The sequence below is a fragment of the Chinchilla lanigera genome, unplaced genomic scaffold, assembly GCF_000276665.1.
Source record: "Chinchilla lanigera isolate Chin_1 unplaced genomic scaffold, ChiLan1.0 scaffold00059, whole genome shotgun sequence".
In the NCBI taxonomy this organism is placed as follows: Eukaryota; Metazoa; Chordata; class Mammalia; order Rodentia; family Chinchillidae; genus Chinchilla; species Chinchilla lanigera.
Genome location: NW_004955460.1, coordinates 7,473,156 through 7,497,495, shown reverse-complemented (window position 1 = coordinate 7,497,495; position 24,340 = coordinate 7,473,156). Strand labels below are relative to the sequence as shown.

General features: G+C 39.6%; 1 protein-coding gene across 1 annotated transcript in view; it reads right to left on the bottom strand.

Moving 5' to 3' along the window:
* Positions 1-2,253: 2,253 nt before the first annotated feature.
* Herpud2 (HERPUD family member 2) overlaps positions 2,254-24,340 on the bottom strand; it is a gene marked incomplete at its 5' end in the record, with an annotated part of 34,218 nt that continues 12,131 nt past the window's right edge. The window contains 7 exon segments of the mRNA XM_005397772.2: positions 2,254-2,968; positions 3,393-3,510; positions 4,106-4,420; positions 6,847-6,966; positions 16,728-16,882; positions 19,430-19,543; positions 22,416-22,493. Of these exon segments, the coding sequence (XP_005397829.1) occupies positions 2,807-2,968; positions 3,393-3,510; positions 4,106-4,420; positions 6,847-6,966; positions 16,728-16,882; positions 19,430-19,543; positions 22,416-22,493 (1,062 nt within the window). The 3' untranslated portion in view covers positions 2,254-2,806.

The window sequence follows — 24,340 nt, the reverse complement described above, 5'->3', positions numbered from 1 at the left end:
TAAGATAGATATAGACAGATAGATAGGGATGGATGGATGGACGGATGGATGGATGGATGGATGGATGGACAGGCGGATGGACCCTTATGCTGGAAGGATTGCTGGAACTGGAAGATCAGCCTCGCTAATCAGAGGGCAAGAGAGATTGCTCAGAGCTACCAGAGACAAGGGCCAGGCCTTCCCGGACTTTGTGAACCATGTTAATCAGTCTTTGATCTGAGGACCACAGGGTGACACAGAATGATTCTGTACTTGCTGCAAAGACTGTGTATTATTTTACATCCCCCTGTAGCTACAACAACAATGAGTATCACTTCACCAATTTCCTAATTTTAACTTCTACATACTATGGAACTTCTTTTCTCCCCATTTTATTTCCCATTTCTTATTAAAGTGTTTTCTTCCTTTTTATACTGGACCCCAGTTTTTTCCACTGGACTGAATGTAGGACTTCATTATTATCTTTTGTCTTTTTCCTGTTTGCCTTTAAATTATAAATGTCAAAATATTAAACATGTAGCAATCTTTTCTTTTGGGGATTGTGCCATAAAAGTAGAGTCTCATCCAATATTATACAAGTCCTCATCTATATTGTCTATTTGTATTTCTATGGTTTGATTGCTCAGACATGATGTCTTGACAGACACATGAAAGTAGAAATCTAATTTTTCTCTCCAAAGGGTTAGCCAGTGATGCCAAAATGTCACCTTTATCATTCTAAGTAAACAACTCCGAGAAAAACTCATGAATGTTTTCTTCATCCTCTACTGTTCTGTTACCTAATCACATATCCTATGCCAGCCCATTAATAATTTTATAATGCATTTCATGTGACATAAAGCCCCACCATCCAACTTTGTTCTATTTAGTTTGCTACCCTTTAAGAATCTTGTTTCCTCTGAAATATGGACTGGCTTTTCCCAGGGTTTTTTAATAGACTACCAAGGCAGCAGACTGAAGGAGGCCGTCACTGCCCTCACCACGCTGCACTATTCTCAGGCTCCTTGTGTCTCTAACTTTCCCTTATGAGCAGCTCTCCTAGACCCCTTTCATTCCAGGAATGGCAGGTTGATCACAGATACCTTTACTACAGACCAAAACTACTCTAAGCAACAGGGAGCCCCAGAAGGGAGAAGCCCTGCAGAAGCAACTCTCTCACAGTAGAAATTAAGGCTGACCTCCCTTAAGGCAGAACAATTACCCATGATGGGAAACAAACTGTCCCCCTCAAACAATGATGGCTGTCACAAAGCCTCACAGAACTAGTTCTCAGTTACGCAACTTGATGAACAGTGCAAACCCCTGCCTTTGCTTTTCTTCGGCTTTCCTATAAAACCAAAACTTCTGCATCTCCTCCAAAACAAGTCTCAAACCCCTTTAACTGAAAAAAACAAACAAAAAAAAAAAAGAAAAAGCTGGGCAATCCCAGCACTCGGGAGGCTGATGCAGGAGGATCGTTATGAGTTTGAGACCAGCCTAGGCTACATAAGTAAGTTCAAGGCCTGCCTGGACTGCATAGCGAGACTCTGTCTCAAAAAGAAAAAAGGAAAAAAACAAAACAAAACAAAAAAAACCACCCTTTAACTATTCTTCCTAGTGTGGCCATACTGATTAAAGCTCCCTGCCTGCGCTCCAGCCCTGACCGGAGTTTTGGAGCAGGTGGCCCAACCTGGTCTTTTGGATACCACTACCAACCACTACCATCACCCCGGCCTGCCAGGATCCAGAGTTTTCACCCTAAAACTCTGATGTGGAGATTCCTATGAACTAAGGGATACCACCAGGGAGGGAAGGAGGTGAAAATGACCTTGAAGACCAGCAACCTTCTAAACAATGACTGCCAAACATGAGGCCAAACATAGTGGTGCACGCCTATAATCCCAGCACTCAGGAGGCTGAGGCAAGAAGTTCACCTCGAGTTCGAAGCCAGCCTGGGCTACACAGTGAATCTAAGGCCAATCTGAACTACACAGCTGAGAACCTATCTCAAAAAGGAAAAAAAAAAAGACTGAAATTTACATAGATTTTTGCATGTAAATAGGTACCATTATTAAAGAGTTTGAGCAAATATCCCGTAAGACTGTTTACCATAATTCATAACTGATTTTTTATTTAAAAAATTACAGGGAGCAATTTCCAGCATATTTTATAAAAGTACTGCCTATATCAAACATTTTGTGTCATGTTATCTCCACCGAAGAGCTGCCTTTTTTCCTGTTAAGATATTAATTCCAACTGATGCGATACATGCCCTTAAAATGGAAAGTATCCACCATTTATTAAATTGTCAAAATTAAGATTATTGAGAAGTTTATTGCTTTATGGCTGGGCAAGATGCTACTAGCACATTTTAGGTAAATAATATTCTTTATTAAAAACTATGAGGTCATTCTGTTTAAAACTTTCAGGATAATTCACAGAAAATAGATATATTTATTCAAATTACACATTAAAGGGCTGGGCTACTAGCTATAGACATTTATAGGTGAAGCAGCTCTTTAAAGAAATAAGACACGCACAGATAGGTCTGTCTTGGTATCCTTTACGTAACTGAAATGAATACAACCTGGAAGACAAATGCCGTTATGCTATGTTCTGTTAGGATCCTAAAAAAAAAAAAAAAAAATCACACATTTAGTAGTCCATTTGTGCTTAAAACACTCATATGCATGAGAAGCTTAAAGAATAGGACACCTCTGTACATCATGATCAAAAGAAAGTTATAAATTTTTTTTGAAATTGCACTGTTATTTAAACCACTTTCCTAAAAATCAGAGCCTCTTTACAGCTGGCACAGTTTCTAGGTCTAATTGGCAACCGGGGGAGGTCCCTCTGGTATTAGAGAAGTGAAGAAGGTGCTGACAAAAGACCAAGCCGAAGCCATCAGTCCAGGCCTTTGGACCATGCTGGTGTCTTCCCCTGCGTCTTCTCCACTCTCATCTTCGAGCCCATCGTCCATAATGCGTTCCTTTCAAACAAAACAAGAAACATACTCCTGAGCGCGCTGCACCACCAACGTCAATCCACAGCGGACAAGGAGACAGCTAAGTTCTTCTTTGCGAAAAGTAGGAATAGAGCATCTAGTGAGTGACAGATGTATGGTCACTACAAACCTTTGTGAAATCCAAAACTGGACATTCCCTTTTAAATGTGGAAACTGCTAATCTAATACAATAAAAACCGTGTGCATAACTTTCTTTCTGGGTTGTTTTAATAAAGAATGTTAATCCTTCTCCACTTAATTAAATATTATCCAGTACTATAGTCTAAGTTCTCCCAGTGGAAGCCAACACAACTGACAACATCCAACACTCTTTTCATCTTGCTAGTCCCGTACAGTGCTAAGGAAAACTCTTTATTTTTTGACGTCTACAAAACCTTCAGTAACATACCATTTCTTCAAGTTCTACATTGTTTGCATGTTGCCCGTCGTGGTTAATTTCTATGTTGTTGTTGGGAGCCCGCTGCTGATCTCCTTCTTGCCTAAAGGGAAACCATCCAGCTTGATGTCTGTTCAGGAAAAGAAGACAAGTTGTGACTTTTTCATTTTAGCGCTATAAAACATTAGTGTCCTATAAGAGAAAAACAAACCACCTTCCTCAAAGCAATGACAGGAAAACAAAAGCCAATGCAAATCTACAAGTCTACAATGGACTTAACCGGCTCTATGTTAGCTATTAAGACATCAGGAGTCACAAGATTTTTTTTTTTTTTAACAAAAACATCATTAGACCACTTCTGTCCTTGGAAAGAAGGTAAGGCAAGACAAGAATCTGTCTTATGAAAAAAGTACAACTTGTATCTGTATGACCTAATTACTAACAGCAACTATCATTAAAAAGGACATTCTTATGCAGGAGTACACTGAATATTTCTTCAAGTTCTAAATAACTGAAAAAACATGTCTCATTGAATTAATCGTTTTTATAAAACACACTAAACAAAAACCCTGCCTCTGAACAATTCTGACAAACTCTTTTTCAACACAGCCTGCACTGCTTCTAGAATCAGATCCTTCCCTCAGCACTCACAGCGCACCAGACCCTGTGCGTGACCTTCTCAGAGTCATAAAGGCGACCACAGGAAGTAAGCAAACCTCACTCACAGATACACCAGCAGCATGGCTCCCATCACCATGACAAAACGGCTGAAGGAGGAGTAGAAGTACACGATGCTGAGGAGGATGGCGGCCCGGGAGAACGTGTACACCCAGTCCAGCCAGTCACGGTTGACGTCGTCCTCATTGAGCGCGGGACCCCCCTGGGCGTTCATGGGAACATTCTCATTCACGGCTCGGTTTTCCAGGTTTGGGGCTGGTGGGGGCTCCTCTCCGGGAACACGGGCCAGATTTAAAGGCTGGGATGCGGGAGGCTGGACTGCGCTGGCACCCAACGTCGCCTGTGCTGAGACTGCAGCTTGACTGAAATTGTCACCAAAGAAGAAAAAAACTTTATCATATAAAGGATTTGTTAACACTTCCTAGGGAGTCAGGTATTTTTCATGCACCTAAAGTGAAAAGTCAAAACTCCCACACCATGTTTCTTAGGCATGCACAAATTCCAGTGGAAGGGCAGAGCCCAGTCTGGCAATGTGTAGCTCGGGAGAAAGCGCTCTCAGCGGGGTGAGCTAGGCCAGTGAGGGAGGTGGGCGAGACAGGAACAGCTGGGTCGCCACTCTGCCCTCTCTTACACTCCACAGAAGCACGTGGCGAGTGTGTCTAGATCTTCCACCGCTGACCCCCCCTTTTGTTATTCTACATAGGGTGAATATCTTCCAGCCCACCAACTCTTCCTCAGACCCAAATGTTTTGAAAGATTTGTATTAAAAAATGTATTAATAATTATCCACTGTATCTAGTATTAGTGATAAATGATTTGTGCTAGTATTTGAAAATACTAAACACATCTGAGACAACAACCCTTCAACCCTAATCCTGATTTTTGTGAGCTCTATCCAGGAATCACTGGTTCTTGCCAAATCTAGAGGAACTGTGGTCCTAAAGTGTGTTTGTAATGTCATCTCTTAAAAGTCAGAATGAATTTTCCGGAAACAGGTTCCCCAGTAGGATGATAACACAGATAATATAAGATTCACTTCTGAATCATCCAGCAGAAAGGGGAAAGCTGTAGAATGAGAGGGACATGATCTCATAAATGCTGCAGCTAGGTGATGGGAGCACAGGGATCTTTTTTGTACTCTTCTATTTTTTTAAATGTTTATGTTTGTCTACAATAAATGACTGATAATCAAGATAGCAAATAAAAATTAAATAAGTGTTTCTCAGGCTACAAATGCCTATTTAGGCCAGTGTGTTAATATCTTGTACCCCTATTGGCACTTTTGGTTTCCTAAACTTCCTACTGCATGGATATTCTGACACACAGATGAGTTAATATTTTAAAGATGAGGCTCAGAGGTTGAATGATGTACATAAGAGTATACGATTCAGGGGCAAGCTACAATAAGCGTCACTTATCTCATGTAGTTCTCATAAGGTTTACAAATGACACGAAGGGTGTACAGCACCCTCGCGGTACTGAGCACTAAGTAGTCACACAAATGGTGGCTGTTAGCAGGGCAACCTGTAAGGTACAAACAGCCTATCTGGAGTCAAGGGTCTGTAAGAGACAGCATTAGGCTATGAGGGTCATAACAGGTTACACTCATGGGGAAGGACTGCAGAACGCTAAGGACACAGACCTCACACTGTGGGCAAGGGAGCCAGCAGATATCCTACTATGTGTTAGGAGAGCTAACCTGGCAGTGGGGTGAGAAATACTGTAAAGAGCCTACAAGGAGAAAGAGCTATTAAAGTAGATTCAAAATGAGAAACAATATAGGTAAAATTCTGGAAGTAGAATTCAGAGGAAGGACAGAAGCTCCACATCTCATCTTGAGGAGTTACTGGGCCCTGAGAGTGAGGCCAGAAGCCATTTAAGGTCAAGGCTACTTAAGGTCAAGCTTGCATGAGAACTAAGAACAGAGACAGTGCTTCGGAGAGTGACAGAGCCCAGTTTCACACACACTGAATTTGGGGTAACCGCTAACTTCCCTAGGGAAACTTCCACCAACAAAGCAGGGACACAGGATGAAGCTCAGGAGGTAAAGACCAGGAGGGATCCACATGGAGCAGCAACTAAGGCCATGGAAGTCAGAAACCCAGGCGGCCTGGCCCAGGACTGAGTCCTGTCTTCTCCCCTGCTGACCCCGCATGCCACAGGCACACAGTGAGCACACAAACTTCTGTCACACTGTGTGAGGAAGGCTAATTATTCAAGAGTAGGGAAAATGGCTACCAAAAGACGAAAAAGCCTCACGAGGGGAAAAGGAGCAGGAAACAGAACCACAGACATGAGGGAGACATTCAAGAACGGAAGCCAGGGCTGGGTGGTCCACTCAGCACTGAGGCTGATGCAGGAAGCACGCTGCACCCCTGCCCTACACAAGGTACGGCCGCCTGACGCCACCCTGCCTACTCCCTGCCTGACTTCTATCTCCCTGCCGCAGGTGTGCTGCCCTCTAGTGGAACACTCCATCTTCCCTTCAGCTTATAAAATGTAATTATTAAAGAAAGCATCTGAATGCCGCGAATGTCACGGGGGATGCAAGGGAGGAGCAAGGAGCAGGTCTAACCGACATGAACAGAGGCGAGCCCCTTCTCCTTCAGCCCAGTAATTTAAAATTGTGTTAGCTGCTGAGATGTTTGAGAATTCTTTCTCATAATAATTTTAAGTAACTAATTAAATATATTCGCCAATGAAATCCCAAATCAAGTTATTTGAGCTGAAACTGAAAATAAACTCAATCCCAGCAGAGGAAGCGGAGCCCAGGTGGAGCAGCACTCACTATTGCAGGTAATACTGGTGGGCGTACACCTGCTGCCACCACAGCATCTGCAGCGGGCTGAGCGCTGGGTACGCGGGCACGGGCGCCGCGGCCTGCCCGGGGGACTGCTGCTCCACGTTCCTGCGGAGGAGAAGGAAGGAAATGAGGTCCGGTAACGCTTCAGAAGTTGCAAGCATATATCCAGCTTTTTATTACTGAAGTAAAACTCAGTCGTTCACAAAATGTTTTTAAATCTCACAGGAAAGAAAAATATTCAATTTTTAAAAAATAAAACACATCTTATATAAGTTGACCCTGAGTCCAAGTCACCCACAAAACGTGTGACAAGCTCAAACATTTGTTATCTTCTCATGTCAGCACAAAAAGCCAAAACTGCTTTCATTTTAAATAAATTTTTGTGAACCAAAGCGCTAACATAAACCTCATGATAAAATGTTCTAAGGAACAGAACTAGCCAATATTATTTTATATAGTATTAGTAATAAAATACCATTAAAAATATAGGCATTAGTCATAAAATTTAAAAAATTACAGCAACTACATAAATAGCAAAATGTTTTTACACATATATTTTTAAAGTAGGCTGAAATTCTATTAATTCAGTAAAACTTGTGGAAGATCACATTGTATTCCTAATGCCTCCATTTCCCCATCTCTAAAATGGGGCTAATGACAGACTCTTCCTTGGGGGGTTGTTACTCTGGGTTCAGAAACTGTTAGCTGGCTTTTTTTTTCCCTCCTAGCCCCTTACTCAGAACACGAATCCAGAGGGTACCATGGCAAGATCTGGAGGACTCACGGACATCAGCCCAACTACAGGTTATCGATACACAAGTAATTGCAGAATTTATGCATTTGCTAGTAACTCTCCTTTTCTTCTTATTACTTAAATTTTACTTAGGATAATACTAGTTTGGTCGACTGGGTGAATAAATTCATGAACTGCAATTTTATGCCTTGAAAATCAGTCACATACACACTTGGTGGTAATTTAGAAGTGCTTGGAAAGTGAGAGCTCACCAAGAGATTTGGGAGGGAGAAGGACTTTCCTAACTTTTAAACAATAGAAAAAAGCAGAAAAATGCAATCAACATATTTGATATCAAAACTTAGAGACAAGAGGCTGGGAGTGTGGCTCGGTGGTGGAACACTTGGCTACCATGGCAAGGCCCTGGGTTCCATCCCTAACATAAAAAAAAAAAAAGCAATCAGAGTTACAAAACTTAGAGACAGTGCTCAGAAAAAACTGCAACAGACATTAATACCTTTTGTATATAAAGAGCTCATAAAACAGAAACAACAATTAGGACACCAAATGCAAATTACAGCAAAGACAGCTTTTTATCCTTTACCAAATTATAAAAGACTAAATAAAAATACAATATTGGCAAAGGGTACAAGTAAAATCTAAGTCTTTCACTGCTAGTGGCAGTAAAAACTAGAATAAGCCTTTAAACAACAATTTTACACAATAAGGACCTTTAGACAACATTCTCTTCTGCCCAGTTAACTGCCCAAGTAATTTTGCTTCTGGAATTAGCTTACAGGTATATGAAACATGGAAAACTCTTCACATCTCTGCCCTTTGTGTGCAATTATCCCTCTAAAGAATCGCTCAGGAAACGTACTCCCCCGACCCCGTTCCTCCTATTACAGAGAGAACTAGGGCCAGATACAATAGATCATTAATTAAAAACACTTAGAACCTTATCACTGCACTCACCCCATGTTGAACCTGCCTGTTTTTAATTCCTCTCTGAAGGAATATGCTCTCTAACCTATCTACTCTGACCCATCCCTTCTTCCAGCAATCTGTCTTGAATATAAAATAGTAAAAATGTGATAAAAACATGAAAGGGTGTACACACAAAGCTATTCATCCTGGCACTAATTATGATAAGGATAGGAAATAATTCAAATATTTGCCAACAGGAGATTAGATGATATAGTTTATATACCCAGTGAATTAGCATGCAGCTATAAAAAAATGACACTCTCTACTTTTTCGGAGTGACATCCTGAATATTTAAGTGATATTTTGTTAAAAAGCAATATGCAAAAAATAGGAATAACATGCTACCTTTTATGTAACAATGAGGATATATTTACATGTTTGTGTGCATATATATGTAAATGTCCATATGTACACAAACATATACTTTCATTTTCCACAAAGAAACAATGAAAAGATAAAACTAAAAAATAATTAACATAATAAAACACTAACAACGAAATATTCTAGTCAGTGAGAAAACTGGGAAAGGAGTATAATGAAAATGGGCATCTGAACACAAGTTTTGACACTGGAACTATAACAATGTCTTCTGCAATTAAGAAAAAAGCTAAATAAAAAAAAAAAAAAAGTAAGCATGGTGATACACGCCTATAGTCCCAGCTGCTGAGAGGGCTGAGGCAGCAGGATCACATATTTGAGACCAGTCTGGGCAGCACAGTGAGACTCCATCACCAAAAAAAACTTTTCTTTCTTTACGAAGGACTGAGGAAGTAACTCAGTAGTGGGCCACTTGCCTAGCCTGTGTAAAACCCTGGGTTCCATCCTTAGTGTCAGAAAAAAAGATCGGGAGGGAGAAAGAAAAAGGAGGTGGTGGAAGAAAATAGCAAGCTAAAAAAAAGGAAAAAAATTGAAACAAAGAAACTTCTGTATCAAGTTTGAGAGCACAGCCACATATAGAATTATTCTACCAAACTCCAAACACAGTATTTTTAACTACACATTCCTACTAGGATAAATCCTAAAGACAAAAAAGAACCACAAAATTTTGAAACATATTCAATGAGCTTGTAAGAATGCAAATAGTACTTTTCTGAAATTATTTGAAAATTTAACATATAGATATAGAGTAATACATAATTAAAGTAATTCATTAGGAACCAAGATTTTCAGCCTAAAAGACATACAAATACACAAATCAAATGAGAGGCTATAAACCCTTCAATCTTTAACCTGAATTTGAAATATCAATATAAACTCACGATTCTTCCCTTTTTCTAAAAGACCAGTAGTATTTATCTCTGACAACTGGGTAGCAATGAGAGCTTCCTGGGCCCAGACCATTCTGTTTTTATGGGGATTTTTGCCTTACTGTTTGCTTGCTTGCTTGTCTGTTTTCAGATACAATCTTGCTCTGTAATTCAGATTAGCCTTGAACTCACAATGCTGCCTCAGCCTCTAGACTGCTAGGATTACTTACATGCATGTGCCACCATGCATGGTCAGCATCATGGTCTTCAAATGCTATTTCCCATGAAGGTTCCCCAGGAACAGAGTCTACATGAGTCTGGGACAATCTGTCACGTATGAGTCTAAGATGTTAACAAAGTTAACTAAAATTGTGTCAAAAGAACCCTGCTGGACAAACTAATGATTCTCCCACAAGCCAGAGACAGGAAAATAATGAGTATCACCGAGAATGACTACATTCATGCAGCAGCTAATCTGTAGCCTGAAGCACAAATACAGTAGAAACTGGATGTTCACACACATACTTTCAAAAAGCAAAACAAGAAAACTCATTCGTCATCTTTGGAGGTTACCAAAGGGCTGATTTATGACTCTGAAAACTGATAAAGGTAAAGACTGAATTTCCCAGGCTTTCCTTGAGTATTTTTAGAATAACAAAATGATGAGAAAAAATTCCTCATCAGGAAGCATAGCTAATAAACAGGAGGTGGAACGATAAGATGAAGGAAACTAGTACACTGCAACAACTGATGAAACAGTGGATCTGCTCAGTGGTCGCCGAAGACTACTGGAAGGATGACCAAACGCTTTATGACCCTGGACCAGCCTGGTGACACCTGGACACAGTGAATGTCCTAACATGACCAGAGGTGACACCGCCACACTTCACATGCCTCTGATGTGCAGCAAGGACAGACTACCTGTGGACAATTCTTTATGGAAAAAGAACAAGCTGAACTGTAGCTGAATTTAATGACATCCTAGATCAAACTACCGGTACACAGGACATAAGGGGACCAAGAATGCTAAAGGACTTCACGAGGACACAGCCGAACCCAGAGCAGTGAGGGAAACAACATAAAACAACAAATAAAAAGTACATGAAGTAAAAGAGAAGGAAATTAGCCTGGAAGAGCTTTAGTAAACATCAACCAAATATAGTATCAATCTCTGAACACTGACTTAACCAAAACAATTAAAAGACAGTGCACTGAGTATGATGGGGCACACCGGAAATCCCAGCTCTCCGGCATGCTGAGGGAGGATCTCAAGTTTGAGCCTAGTGAGGGCAATTTAGCTACTTAGCCACGCCCTGTCTCACAGTAAAAAGCTTGACAACACAGCTTAGTGTGAAGTTCTTGCATTCCATCCCCAGTACAAAAAAGAGAAGACATTTCTGACAGTCTGGGAAAACTAAACACAAACACAAAGCTGGTATTAGACAACTATAAAGAATTTTTAATTTTGTTGTTCTAATCTTATTATGATTAAGGTATTTTAAAGTCTGTACCTGACATCTGTTTTACAGATAAAAGAAAATGTTTAGGTTTAACTGCAGCCCAAGAAATACAAGAGATGAAGAGAAAATAGATTAAAAATGGTAGGCTATTAATAGTTGTTGACGCTGGGTGTTAGATATACTGACATTTACATTTTATGTTCTTCACGGATGTTTAAAAAGTATCATAAAGTCTTTACATTTAAAAAAGTACTAAATAAAAATCCTGACTGCTTAACTGTAATATACAGCACTACACTAGTCCATCAAGTATGTAACTTACATAGGGGGTACTCGGAAACTGACGCAGGAGGGGTCTGCTCTTTTGTATTAACATAGGACAATCTGTCTGGTTACTGAAAACATAAGATACAATCTACTATGCCTAAAACTATGCTATTGTTTGTGTTAAAATACAAATACATACAACACTCCCACACACATGTGCAGGTACATTTTGTCCTCAGAATACCACTGGGGAAACAGCTAAAAATGACTGCCTCTGAGGAGGGCAGCTGGACAGCTGAGAGACAGAGTGAAGAAATCCTTGTGAACTCTTCTGCTCATGTTACAAAAGGCACCATGCCTGTATGTTCTCTCTTAGGAAACAGCTAAAACAGGAAACGGCCTGCTTATTTTCCTGCCTCTGACCAGACTCTGTGCTTTTAAATAAAGAACTCACAAACCTTTAAATAAACTAACATAATAACAAATATGTAATTCACAAAACAAAAAAAATGCCCCTTTATCATGTTTCCGACTGGAACAAGGACGATCTGATTTCTCACACTGGCAAGTGAAGTATGCATACAAATACAAGTCCTTTAGCAGTGACTACTAGCAGAGTAAGCTGTTACTACCGTTCTTTACTGTAATTTTACAAGTCTTAAGTGCCTCAAAAAATTGTATGTACTCTTTGACTTGGGAACTGTTTTTCCATCGTCTGTCCTAAGACAATAACTGCTAAAAGGTAAACATATGCGACAACGTTGATTACAGTAAGGTTAGATGGGGAAAAAAATCACCCAAAGGTTTAGGGTGGAAGACTGTTACTCCTCTACCACAGGACCACACACCGCACACCTTCCTGCCACCTGGTAGCAAAGCCAGCAGGCACTGGCGCACACAGACTGCCACCAGCTCAAGACTTGTGGGAGCCAATCTTGGCATCTTGAAATTGGCCACGGTGGGAACATTTATACCACAGAAATCAACGACTCCAAGCCTTTATCTTCCCCCTAGAAAAGCCAGCTGTTCAGCATTTTCTAGCACAGGCCTGCACGTACATTTGCAGTATCTCCCGCCCCAATGCAGCTGTGACTGCAGGACTTGGCTTGGCCAAAGACTGTCAGTAAATGGGACACACACAAGGCTTGAAAGTGCTCAGGGTTAGCCTGCCCCCTTGTGTTTCTGCCATTTACCACAAGAAGAACATGGCCTCTCTCTGATCCTCAGAGGAGAAACAGGAAGCAGTCCTGACCTGGTCTACAGCCTAAAGTACAGCTGTCCTGGGTGGCTGGCTGACAGGATGGCAAGCAAGGAAAGTACAGTGCGCTGTCGGAGGTCGTGGAGATCGTGAAGTCATTACACAGCAAAGCCTCCTAATACACTAGCAATAAAAGTGGACAAAGAAAAAAGTACAAAGTTTAAATGCTGTGGATTTATATTTGATCTGAAAATATGTCCAAGTTATGTTTTTTTTTTTTTTAAAGGGGGCTTATAACACAGAATTAAAAGAACGTTTCTATTGAAAAGGCATACATAGCAAAGTATCTGAGACGTCTCTGCTCCTCACTGCCTCTCTGCCTGAGAAGGCCCACATCTCCCAGCAACAAGGATCTGGTGACTACATTTCCCAGCCCACTTGCAGCCAGCTGGCTGTGGTGAAAAGGAGCAAAAACCAAGTGTGTCAGTTCTGGGTGTTTTCACAGGTCAGGCACATATTTGTCAGGCACATATTTCTCAGGTTTCATGTCCTCCTCCCTACAGCTGACATTACAAGCTGCCTGAGTCCTGGAGCATTTACGAAAATGTCAGTAAAGTTGGATATGGTGGCACAGGCCTATAACCCCAGCTACTCAGGGTAAGGTGAGAGGATGAGGCAGGAGGATTCTGAGACTGAGGCTAGCCTAGGCAATTTTGCAAAACCCTGTTTAATAAAAAAAAGAAAAGTAAATAAAATTAATTAAAAAGGGTCAAGTAAATAAAAAGAGATGTAGCTGAGTGGGGGAACACTTGTCTAGCATGTGAGTACCTGAGTCCTGCGTTTAATCCCCAGGACTGTCAAAGGAAAATAAAGTAAGAGTTCTTTCTAAGTTGGTGGGCTGTAATATTTACTTCAAAAAGTCAGACATGATAGGAGGGTGCAATATGTAGTTTTCAGATTTATTATAAAACAACGCTGACACTTTCAAGGAGAAAAACTGAATATATAACACTAGAGGGGCTGGGGATGTGTAGCTCAGTGGCACAGAGCCTGCCTGGCAAGTGTGAGGCCCTGGGTTCAATTCCCAGTACCAAAAAAAAAAAAAAAAAAAAAAGGATATTTCATAAATTAGGCAGCAACTTTTGGAGTTAAGATAAATGAATGTGATGGCAAACAGAATAAGTCCAAAAACAGAATTTGTAAGTGTTACTCTGAAAGTGCACAGCTAGTAAGGTGACGCGCAGTGCATGTCCTGCTGTGCTGTGCTCTGCTTGTGTTTCCCTACACAAACTGGTAAAGTATAAGCTGTACTAAAGTTTGAAAAGGGAGAACAGCGCTTTTATTTTGATGGTGAATGTTTCAAGGTTGCTAAATTACTGCTCAGGCGCCTTTATGGCTAGGACTATGTTAAGTAAAATCTACCTAAAGACAGACAGAAAGGCTTCACTAGTACAAGTGACAAGTGAGATTAAATTACAACATATTCACTGTTAAACTAAACAGCCTATTTATTAAAAATTTCTCACCAACTACTTTGTAAATCATAAAAAGCACACTCTCCAAAACTATCTTATTTTCCAACCCCTCATACTGGCATTCATTCCTTTGAACATCTCAGTGTACAAAGCACCTAAATGCCTACACAGTGTTTGCAGAGTGAAGATACAACGTTCACTTAGAAGAATGAATGAATGTATAAGTAATGACTGCCACACCGCTATGCGACACTCTACATACATTCTTTCCATCCACACTGAAATCCTGTAAGACAAGTACTACTATCCCCCAGATAATGAGCAAACTGAAGTAGTCAGAAAGAGACTTGCCCAAGCGAGGACCCAGGCAGGCTGGCTCCAGGATCTGTGTGATCACTAAGCGACACTGTCACCCTCATCAGACACCAAATACTACTCATCCAGTGAGGGCCCCTACATGAACCTCAAATGTCTTTCATGACTTTTGTTGCTCATCATTTTAACACTTGCTGTTGGCAAAAAACATTATTTCAGGTTTTTCTAATCCATCTGATATTCTTCTAAGAGCTGAATGTCTTTCTCTCATGTTTATTGATTTCCTCAGCAATTTAAGTTTCTTACAATACTTATAGTCTTATTCTGAAGACCTAAAATCTTACAAGATGTATTTTTTATTACAAATGCAATCACTGTATGAGATAGATCTGAAAATCTTCTCATCCAGAGACACCCACCATGTACACATCTTCCTAGGCTTATCTGTAATACTCCCACCTCCACCACTACCCCAAATAAAATAACTGAAATCACTCCACTGCCTGCTCTCCAAGAAAGAAAGGAAATGATCAAATTCACAAGACAAAGTATTTTAAGCTTCTGTTCTGTAATGTAAACTCTGAAAACATTGCTTTCTTACAAATAACTAAATTGTTTCATAGATGCTTTATGAAACCTACAGCCAGCATCATCTAAACACTTATTTTGGTAGGAAAGGCGTCACAGTCAAGATATTCTTCTATATATTCAGCTTTGGTTTCCTATAGTAAGACATGAGTTCAGATGAAAATACTAAGTAAAAAGTACCTGAGTGCTTACACGCTCCTCCTCGGCACAGCAGTTGGTAGCTGCTCCCAAGCCCCTGCAGGACATCAGCCCCGTGGGGTCTTCGCCCTTCCTTCATCTCCAGGTTGCCATCTCAGACCTGGACCCCAGCCCATGCAGCCACCCAGCTAGACGTGCAGTGCAGAACGAGTACCACTACCTGTAACTATTTCCTTTATTTCAAAGACTAAAAAAAAATATATATCCCACAAGGTGCTCTGCTTTCAGACACAAGTCAGGCCCAAACCACATTCATCAAGACCATACTGGGCAGACTGTCTGAATGGTGTGGTGCAGCTGTTGGCTATACTTCCCAGTGCCTAATTCAAGAGGCCAGAGGTAACCGCTGAGCAGAAGGCAACCACAGCAAGCTTCCGAGGCAACCTCTTCCACAGAAACTCTCAGTGTAACAGAGATTCCAGATACACAGCAATGGTGCCACATCCTTGTAACCCAACATGGTTTTACTTTAACTTAGTTGTTACTTAGTGTTTTCACTGTAATCTAAAATGTTCCCCCAAAGTCTCCTGTTTGGAGGTAGGGCCCACTTGAAGGTGGTCACTGCGGACTGTGGATATGCAGGACTCCTGCTTTCTCTTTCTACTTCTTGGGTGCCATGGGCTGAAGGGCTTTCCTTTGCTAGGCCCTCCTTCCACCTTGCCATTTCTAACTTGGAGCCAACTGACCATGCATGGCCTGAGACCTCTGAAACTGTGGGCCACAATAAGCCTCTCAACCCTTAAGCTGCCAGTGTCAGGTATAACTAATACACCTGGTTAAACCTGGTTGATCAGAAATACCTGCAGAGCTTTTTAAAAACAGACTGCAAGTACATGCCCCCTCACCTACCAGCTCTCCTGAAGACTGTACTAAGTAGCTCTCTAGTGAAACTGAATCAGCGGGGAGAAAAAGCCTTTAGTTACATACATGCTTGCTATTCAAAGTGTGGTCCAATGGCCGGGGATATAGCTCAGCGGCACAAGCGCTTGCCTGGCAAGTGCAAGGTCCTGAGTTCGATTCCCGGTACAAAAAAAAAACCAAAAAAACACAAAGTGTAGTCCAAGCATCAGAAGCATCAGCATCAGCTGCACATTTGTTAGAAATGAGGAATCTCAGGCCCCATCAGACCTACTGAAGCAGAATCTTCATCTTTACAAGATCCCCAGTGATTAGCAGGGACATTAAAGACTGAAAAGTATGCTCTGAAGACAATCCAGATGCACAGCCGGCTTTCAAAAGCGCTGTTCTACTCCGCACTCTAGTTCTCAAACCATAAAGCAGATGCATGAATAAATTTCAAGTGCACTTTAATTATTGCAAAGAGGTACAATAAAAATCAAAAGTAATGGATTTTTAGGGACCCCAGTCATGACCCACAAGTAAGGTAACAGCACCTACCCTTGCATTACATATGGAAACTGATGACTCTGTGCTGGGTTGGTGTGTGCCTGTGGAAGGGCGCGCTGCCTCAATCCTTCTGAGGAAGCACCAGCAGCTAAGGATAATGTTTCTTGGCTGGACGATGGAGTTGTTGATCCTGAATGATCTGAACTCTACAAACAAAATGTAATTACTTTTTCAAGGAGATTTAATTCATTGCAATCACGAGATTACAGACATACTAAAAATGTATTCATGAAATCCCTCTGTAAAATAACTGAATTTGACACATTTACTGATTTGGATCTTATATCCAACATAATAGCTATTTTAACTTTAACAGGATTTAAAAGATCAGGAAGGCAAAACTGCTTAAACAATAATATCACATTTATCAATGAGACAAAGCTGAATAACAGAATAACAACATATACAAACTTCACACTAAATTGTGTGGATTCAATCAATGCATGCAAAGCTCCTTTCATCATGCCTTACAGAAAGTGCTCAGTAAATGTTACTACTTAGTTATTTAAACAGTTCTGATGCACTAGGTACTACATAACATGCTATTGCTAACATACTGGTTTAACAAAAGAAACATACTTAGAATCGGAAGATCTAGACTGTCATGTTATCTTTGACATTAACAAAGATCGTAACAATTCACTTAACCTCTCAGAGTCTCTGCTTTCTTAGAGAAAATGAAATTGAACTAGATCTTCAAGATTCCTTTCAATTCTAAAATTCTAATAGTGTTTTAGGTACCATTACAAATATTGCTTTTTTGTTTGTTTCTTTTTTTTACAAAATAAACAAGATATCCATCAGGATTTCTTAATTCTCATGCTCACATGAGGTCAGTAATTCATGGATTCAATAATTTTAAACAATGTAATTCTTGGAAGGCCACCCCATTTCGTTGCTGCCAGAAAGAATATCAAGTGTTTTGTTTAAATTTAAAAAATAATTATATTTTATATAATTTCACTCTCTCACTTTAAAAAGCTGCATACAATATTATTGTAACATCCTCCACAGTTTGATAAAATTACAGTTTATCTGCATTGCCTACCAATTCAAAGGATCTCTTTTTGCACATCTACTTTCCTAAACCCTAGAAAAGGTCCCTGGCCCACAAGTCTCTTGTAAAATTAACAACAGCTTTAAGATGTTATTTCACATAAAGTACATACTAAATGTCCTGCTTAGGGGTCTCATTCTTCAGGAAATAAACTGGGAAAGGCTTCTATTTGGGCAAGCTTTCTCATTAAAAGGACATCATAATATGGTGTTCATTGACATAATTAGTAGACAAAAAGACTATAGCTACTCAACAGCGCAGCCCAATTTCTCTAGAACTAAGAATTTACAACCTTAGTTATTAGAATTTTTATGAGCAGATTTTTTAAAACACATGATTAGATTTTCTTAAACACATTTTCTAATCCCTCTGAAATCTCCAAGCCATGAAAAATTTAAGAGAAATTCAACTTAACTTTCCTTTGATCTTTTTTAGGTTTTTACAACACTGAAAACATACACATACTAACGACACAAAATTATTGCTGAGGAATCACTAGAGACATCCATTCAGGCACAGGTTCTTGCCTAAGAAAAGCAGAAGCAATGCAACTGTGTACAAAGGCTACATACAAAATTCCAGGCCAGTGCCAGTATTTGTTTCTTCTTATGCCCATTTAGAAATCCTGTAAAGATCCTTGGGTATTCTACAAGGCATATTTTAGTTTAACGAAAGCTACATTTCTATGCTTGTGCTTACCACGGAGACCATACTGACTAAATATACTGAAGAATATTAGTTCACTGTATATTTAGTCAGGCCATACTGAATAAATATACAGTTAACTAATATCTACTAGGAAATGACTTCAACTATTTATCACTTCTTCCACTCAACCCCTCAAGGTTTAACTACATTCTCAACAAGGAAAGCACATGGAGCAGAATATAAATTCCCTAGTTGCCCAACAAGTTAGAACAAGCTTCCTCTTAACATCCTCTGTCCCCAACCATGTAATACAAAACTTTAATGGAGTCAAAAAAATTTAACATAAAATAATTGGGATCAGTGTCTTCAAAACTTATAGAAAATGTCTAAATTGAAGCATGCAACTTATAAAACATTTCCAAACCAAATTTAGGCAGATGGAAAACTAGGAAAGGTGAAAGAAACATCCAAGTCCAAAAGAGACAAGTACATTAAATAAGTCTTTCCTTGCTGTCAAACGTATGGACCTAACCCAGTGATTTTTTTTTTTTTAAAAAACACAAAACCTTTGATCAAGTAATCAATGTCAAGAACACTTAAGATAACTTGGAAATTAAACAATGTAATCTATCTTGAATAAAATATACTATACTACTAAATACCTTAGTATTTCTGAAACTTCTCTGACCTGAGTGTCTACAGTATTTATCCACGTCATAATCCTGTTTCCTGATTGTTTCAGGGATTAAGCCTATGGAGACTGGCTATATTTCTAACCTGCTTTTTCAAACAGTGTAACTCCTAGTGAACAGGCTTCAAGATAACACTGTATATTAGAGCTCTGAAACAAAATTCAAATCCCTTCTTATAGCTGTTCAAAACAACCTCCAGATCCACAAGTTCCAACTTTTCAGTTTTCTCTTCAGTTTTTAGAGGTAAAAAGGAGAATCAGACAACTTTAATGTTTGCTCCTCCCAAAACAACTCACAGAACTGCTGCTAGACGCCAGTGCTTCATGGTTTTCTTTACTGCTGCTGGCTTTCGGAGAACTGGGAGGAGTCCGAGAAGAACATACTAGATGAACCATATGATATTCATCTTGCTAAAATTAAAGAAGATTATATTTAAAAGGTTGTACTAGGAAATGTACAATTCAAAAAGTCAGTAGCTAAGTTAATATACTCAATTCAAAACTGATGTTCCTTTTAAGACTAGCCATTTTTTTTGTTTTTCTGGTACCAGGAACTCACGAGCTCGCGCTTGCCAGGCAGGTGCTGTGCCACTGAGCTAAACCCCCAGCCCCTAGCCATTTTATTAGTAATAAATTGTCATTATTTGAAGCTGAGTTTACTATTTTAATATTTGGGTGCCACTTGAATTGAGTATTTTCTCTTCATGCTTGGAAAAATGGTCCAAATACTGAGTAACTAACATATTACAAAATATTTCTTTGCGTATCAAGCAGTCTTGAAGCAAATAATGAGGCACAGTTGTGTCAATATAATCTATTATTTCAATATAAAACATGTAGCACCCTCCTTTCAAAACTATGAAAGTCACCTTGAAGCTCAGGCCCACAAACTGTGAACAGTGAGCGTTAGTACTGATAAAAGAAATTCAAGTAACTTCATATGACTCTCATTTCCTCAATTTTAGCAAGGCAATGTATAGCCTTTTACTGTTTTAAGTTAAAACATTTTTATCTATAACGTTATACACAAATATAAAGCATGTATGCGTACTACATTCCGTAAATATTCTGTTTCTACAAACCTACAAACCATGGTTGAAGGAAAACAGTCTAAATTATGATAAAGGTTAGCATTTTAGCTTAGTGAGATCATGCACATATTTATACTTATATATAAAACAAGAAGATGGAGAAATAAAAGCAAATAAAGGAAGACTGAGAAAAACGATGAATCAGTGCTTTAAAAAAAGAGGAAGAAGAATAACAAGTGAATGATAAAGAAAAGGGGGAAGGAAAAAAGATGCCCAGTGATAAGAAAGGAAGCAAAGCTACTAGAAACTGAGACCTGATATCACATACCTACCAGGAACCTAGAATTACGCTTAATTCTTAGGTGAGTTCAAGAAAGCTATGGTCAGCACCATCCTTAGAGGTTTGTGATATGAAGAGCTCAGACTAGTAGACTAGAGCACAATTAGAGAAATACATAAAGCCGCCTTTTACATAAAGCTGAGAGGCACCAACTACAATGCTTTAGGCATTTTGAGAAAGAAGTTAATGGGGTAAGAATACTGAGGAAAGGCTGCACAGACACAGCACAGCAGGAGAGAAGCTGAGCAGGGCTGCTTAAACCCGCTGATTTGCAATGTCCTCTTAGCTCCTGAGGACAAAATAATAAAAGGCACCCAAGTATAAGATGTTCATGCTCACAAACGTACACAGTTCCAAAATGTCACACTAATCACAGTGAACTCACAGCGTTCATGTTGTATCTAAGCAGGTAAAGTTAATGGTAGCATCTAATTTTTACAAAGGTACAAAAACAGCTCAAATTTCTATTCACAGTGTAAACATGCTGCCCAAAATGATGACACGGGGGCACAACAGTTCTTTCAGCAGTTTTTATTTTGTCATCTTGTCTCAACTCAGACAATAGTTCTAGCAACAAAAGCCTTAGAAAAAGTATTCATATGCAGGTTCAAGCTACCCTTGAGAAAAAATAATAAATGCATCTGCATTTTCAAATAGCAGAAAGCAGAAATATAAAAATGGGAGGAAAAAACATGGGGGTCTTTAGGACCTACTGTATTTAGGGCCGATAGGCTTCTCAGTATTATGACTATAATGGTAGAGACCTGTCATTATACATTTGTCAAAACCCACGGGATGACCACTGCCAAGAGTGGGCCCTAACATAAACCATGGGCATGGCGGAATGACATGGCAGTGCAGGTTCGTGATCACAGTGCATGTACCATGCTGGGGTAGACATCAACAGGGGGAAAGTGTACACGTGTGGGGTCAAGGAACACAGGGGGAATCTCTGGACCTCCCATGCAATTTTGCTCAAAATGTAAACTACTCTAAAAAAATAAAGTGCATTGTAAAAAGAGAGAAATTCTACTATTTTTGAGGGGGTACATATTAAACACTTTAGCTATATGAAACCACATAATTAAAATGATAGAAGTCATACTGGCAAAGTTAAAAGGTCAACTACACAGAGGAATATATTAGAGTAAGATTTCTTTACTCAGTTTTCCATAGATGATCATAAATATACAGAATTAAATATAGGTCTTCTAAATCATATCAGGAATATCAAGAACAAAAAAAGGAATATCAAGAACAATATTAAGAATTAAGCCGAAAATTATATTAAAAAATATAAAGCTACTCCAAACCAAGATACACCATTTCAAGTGCTGAAAAGCTCTGAAAATATAAATTTTACAAATGAATATGAGCTAAAAGCTGCCATTAACTTAATTAGAACTCAAATTGGTTCTCAAAATCATATACTGAAATATATTTTAGCTCTGGACATCAGAAAGCTTGCTAACTGGTATACCAACCAGTTCAACTTCATTCTATTTGCTGTCCTGAAATTGACTCCCATGCAAGTAATTTGTATTAAAACATCATAAAGTTTGGAAGAAAGATTTAGAGAGAAGATTGTTTGGCCAGTCTTTCACCACGACCTGGACATCCTACTCTTACACTACTATAAAGCTGACAGTATTTTCTTACAAAAGATAACAAATATCTGGGTACAAATATATAATCCTATTTCAGATTCAGCTATCAGATAAATATATAACTGTTACCTGAACTAATTAGAAATTCATCAGACCATTTACTTTGTAACTTATTTTTACCTGCTTTATGTTACCCAAAAGAGTTGACCTTAAGTAAATACTGGACTAGCCGGATAAGACTTCAGAAACACATTGCTCATACTCTGACTATGTATCTGGTTGCAGAAAGTGGAAGAAAAGCTTACTTTTCTGAGAATATCTTTCAGCTGCAGATGATCGGGAAGCAGTCTGCCCGAATACACCAATCTCTGATCCTTCGTCAACTGAGAAATGGAATAAAGAAAAGAATTGAACTTCTCTAATTATACAAATTTAAAGTTGGAAAAAACACAACTCCCTTTAGGGACAAAGAAGCAGAAAACTGACATATAATTTAAGAATGTTGGCTTTTCAAAGCCCCACTTAAGATATTTAAGAGCTCAGAAAACAGCAGCATATCTACAATAAAACACAGCTAATTACCATATTTCAAAAAGTTGGCAAAATTGTATATTAGAAATGTCTTCAGTTGTAATGCAATGCATGTATGACTACCATTAAAACGCTCAACATTACACAAATGAGAACATGGCTGGCCTTTTATTTATAGTCAATCACAGTACAAAATTTTAAGATCATCAGTTAGTTTGTATTGTTTTGTCAGTATTTTTAACCTAAATGTGTATACATAAGATTTCCTTAGTAACAATTCACAACAATGTATTGGTTTAATTCTACAGCCATTTGGATTCAGTTACAACTTCAGGTAACTATTCTAGTTTCTATTGTTCCTGTCACTCTCATAAATACCTTCACACATTTTCAAAAACACAAGACTAAAGAAAAATGAAGCCTGGGATGGTGGTGCATGCCTATAGTCCCAGCACTCAGGAGGCTGTAGCAGGAGGATCATTGTGAGTTAAAGATCAGTAAAAAAAACCAAAACAAAACAAAAAAAAGAAAAATCATCACAAGTGCACAGAGATTCAGCTGCCATCTCTATATGCAACTCAAAATATAAAATATGTTCTGATTGGCTGTCCTATTTCATACTTAATAAAATCTGCCCGTGTTTGCTGTTAGCATTACTTAGAATTGCAACATTATGTTAGTCCCCGTAAGGCTCACATGCAGTACTGAGCCAGCTACACGCTGCTGGGAGTTACTCCGTGCTGTACTGAAGAGCAGCTTTTAGGCTGTGCCTTGCACTGAGTGACTCCATTTTATACAACAGCAGTTTGCTACATGTTGAGTGCAAAGCTTTCACAGGATAACCTGGTAACCTGCCTGGGCAAACAAATAATCACTGGAAGTTGGACATATCAAACTTATAGGGGAAAAAAAAACCTCCCAGCTACACAGCACAGACAGAAATGATAAATTTATCTCAGTAATATAAAATTGCCACCTGTAAACTTATCAAATTAAATCAAGGTCGCATGGCCACATGAGGTACCTAAGTTACATCAGAGAGAACCAGGCCAGGGCACTTGTCGAATACATCAGAACCAACAGTACAACTCCCTCGCCTGGACCTTATCGGAGGGCGGGATCTAGCACTGGGGACTGGCAGTGCCATCTTGACCTGTCATCTCATCAGACCATCTGGGGAATGCGTCATGAGGTCGGCAGGCCATGAACTCCAGCTCTCCGTCCCTCGGCTTCAGCTCTGCCCCATATCCCTGCTTCACTGAGCCCTTCCCAACGGCCTGTCCAGACTCAGGCTCTGACCAGCTGCGCTCCTGACCAGCCCCGGGCCTCCTCAGAGCAGCTCGCCCAGTCAGCAATCTGGTCTGGCCATCTGGTAACACCCTGCACCCCTGCAGACCCTCAGCCTTGGCATCAGTTCTTCTCCTCAAGTCCTACAGCCACTGTTAACCCTTTCCTTGCCGTTCTGTAACCTGGGCATTACTGTGTGAAGTGTGATGTGTGACTTGAGTGTCACAGATATTGACAGTTAAGACGGAAATAAAAGAACCCGCAACTGCCTGGCTCACTGGCTATCAGGTCAACCTTCAGTCCCCAGCCTGATAAGGCTGAGGAAATTGCCGCAGCTTGTGAATTTATGCATAACACTCTGAAAAGACACAAATATACCTGGTCTGTTAGTGGCATAGCTTGCTCATAGCAC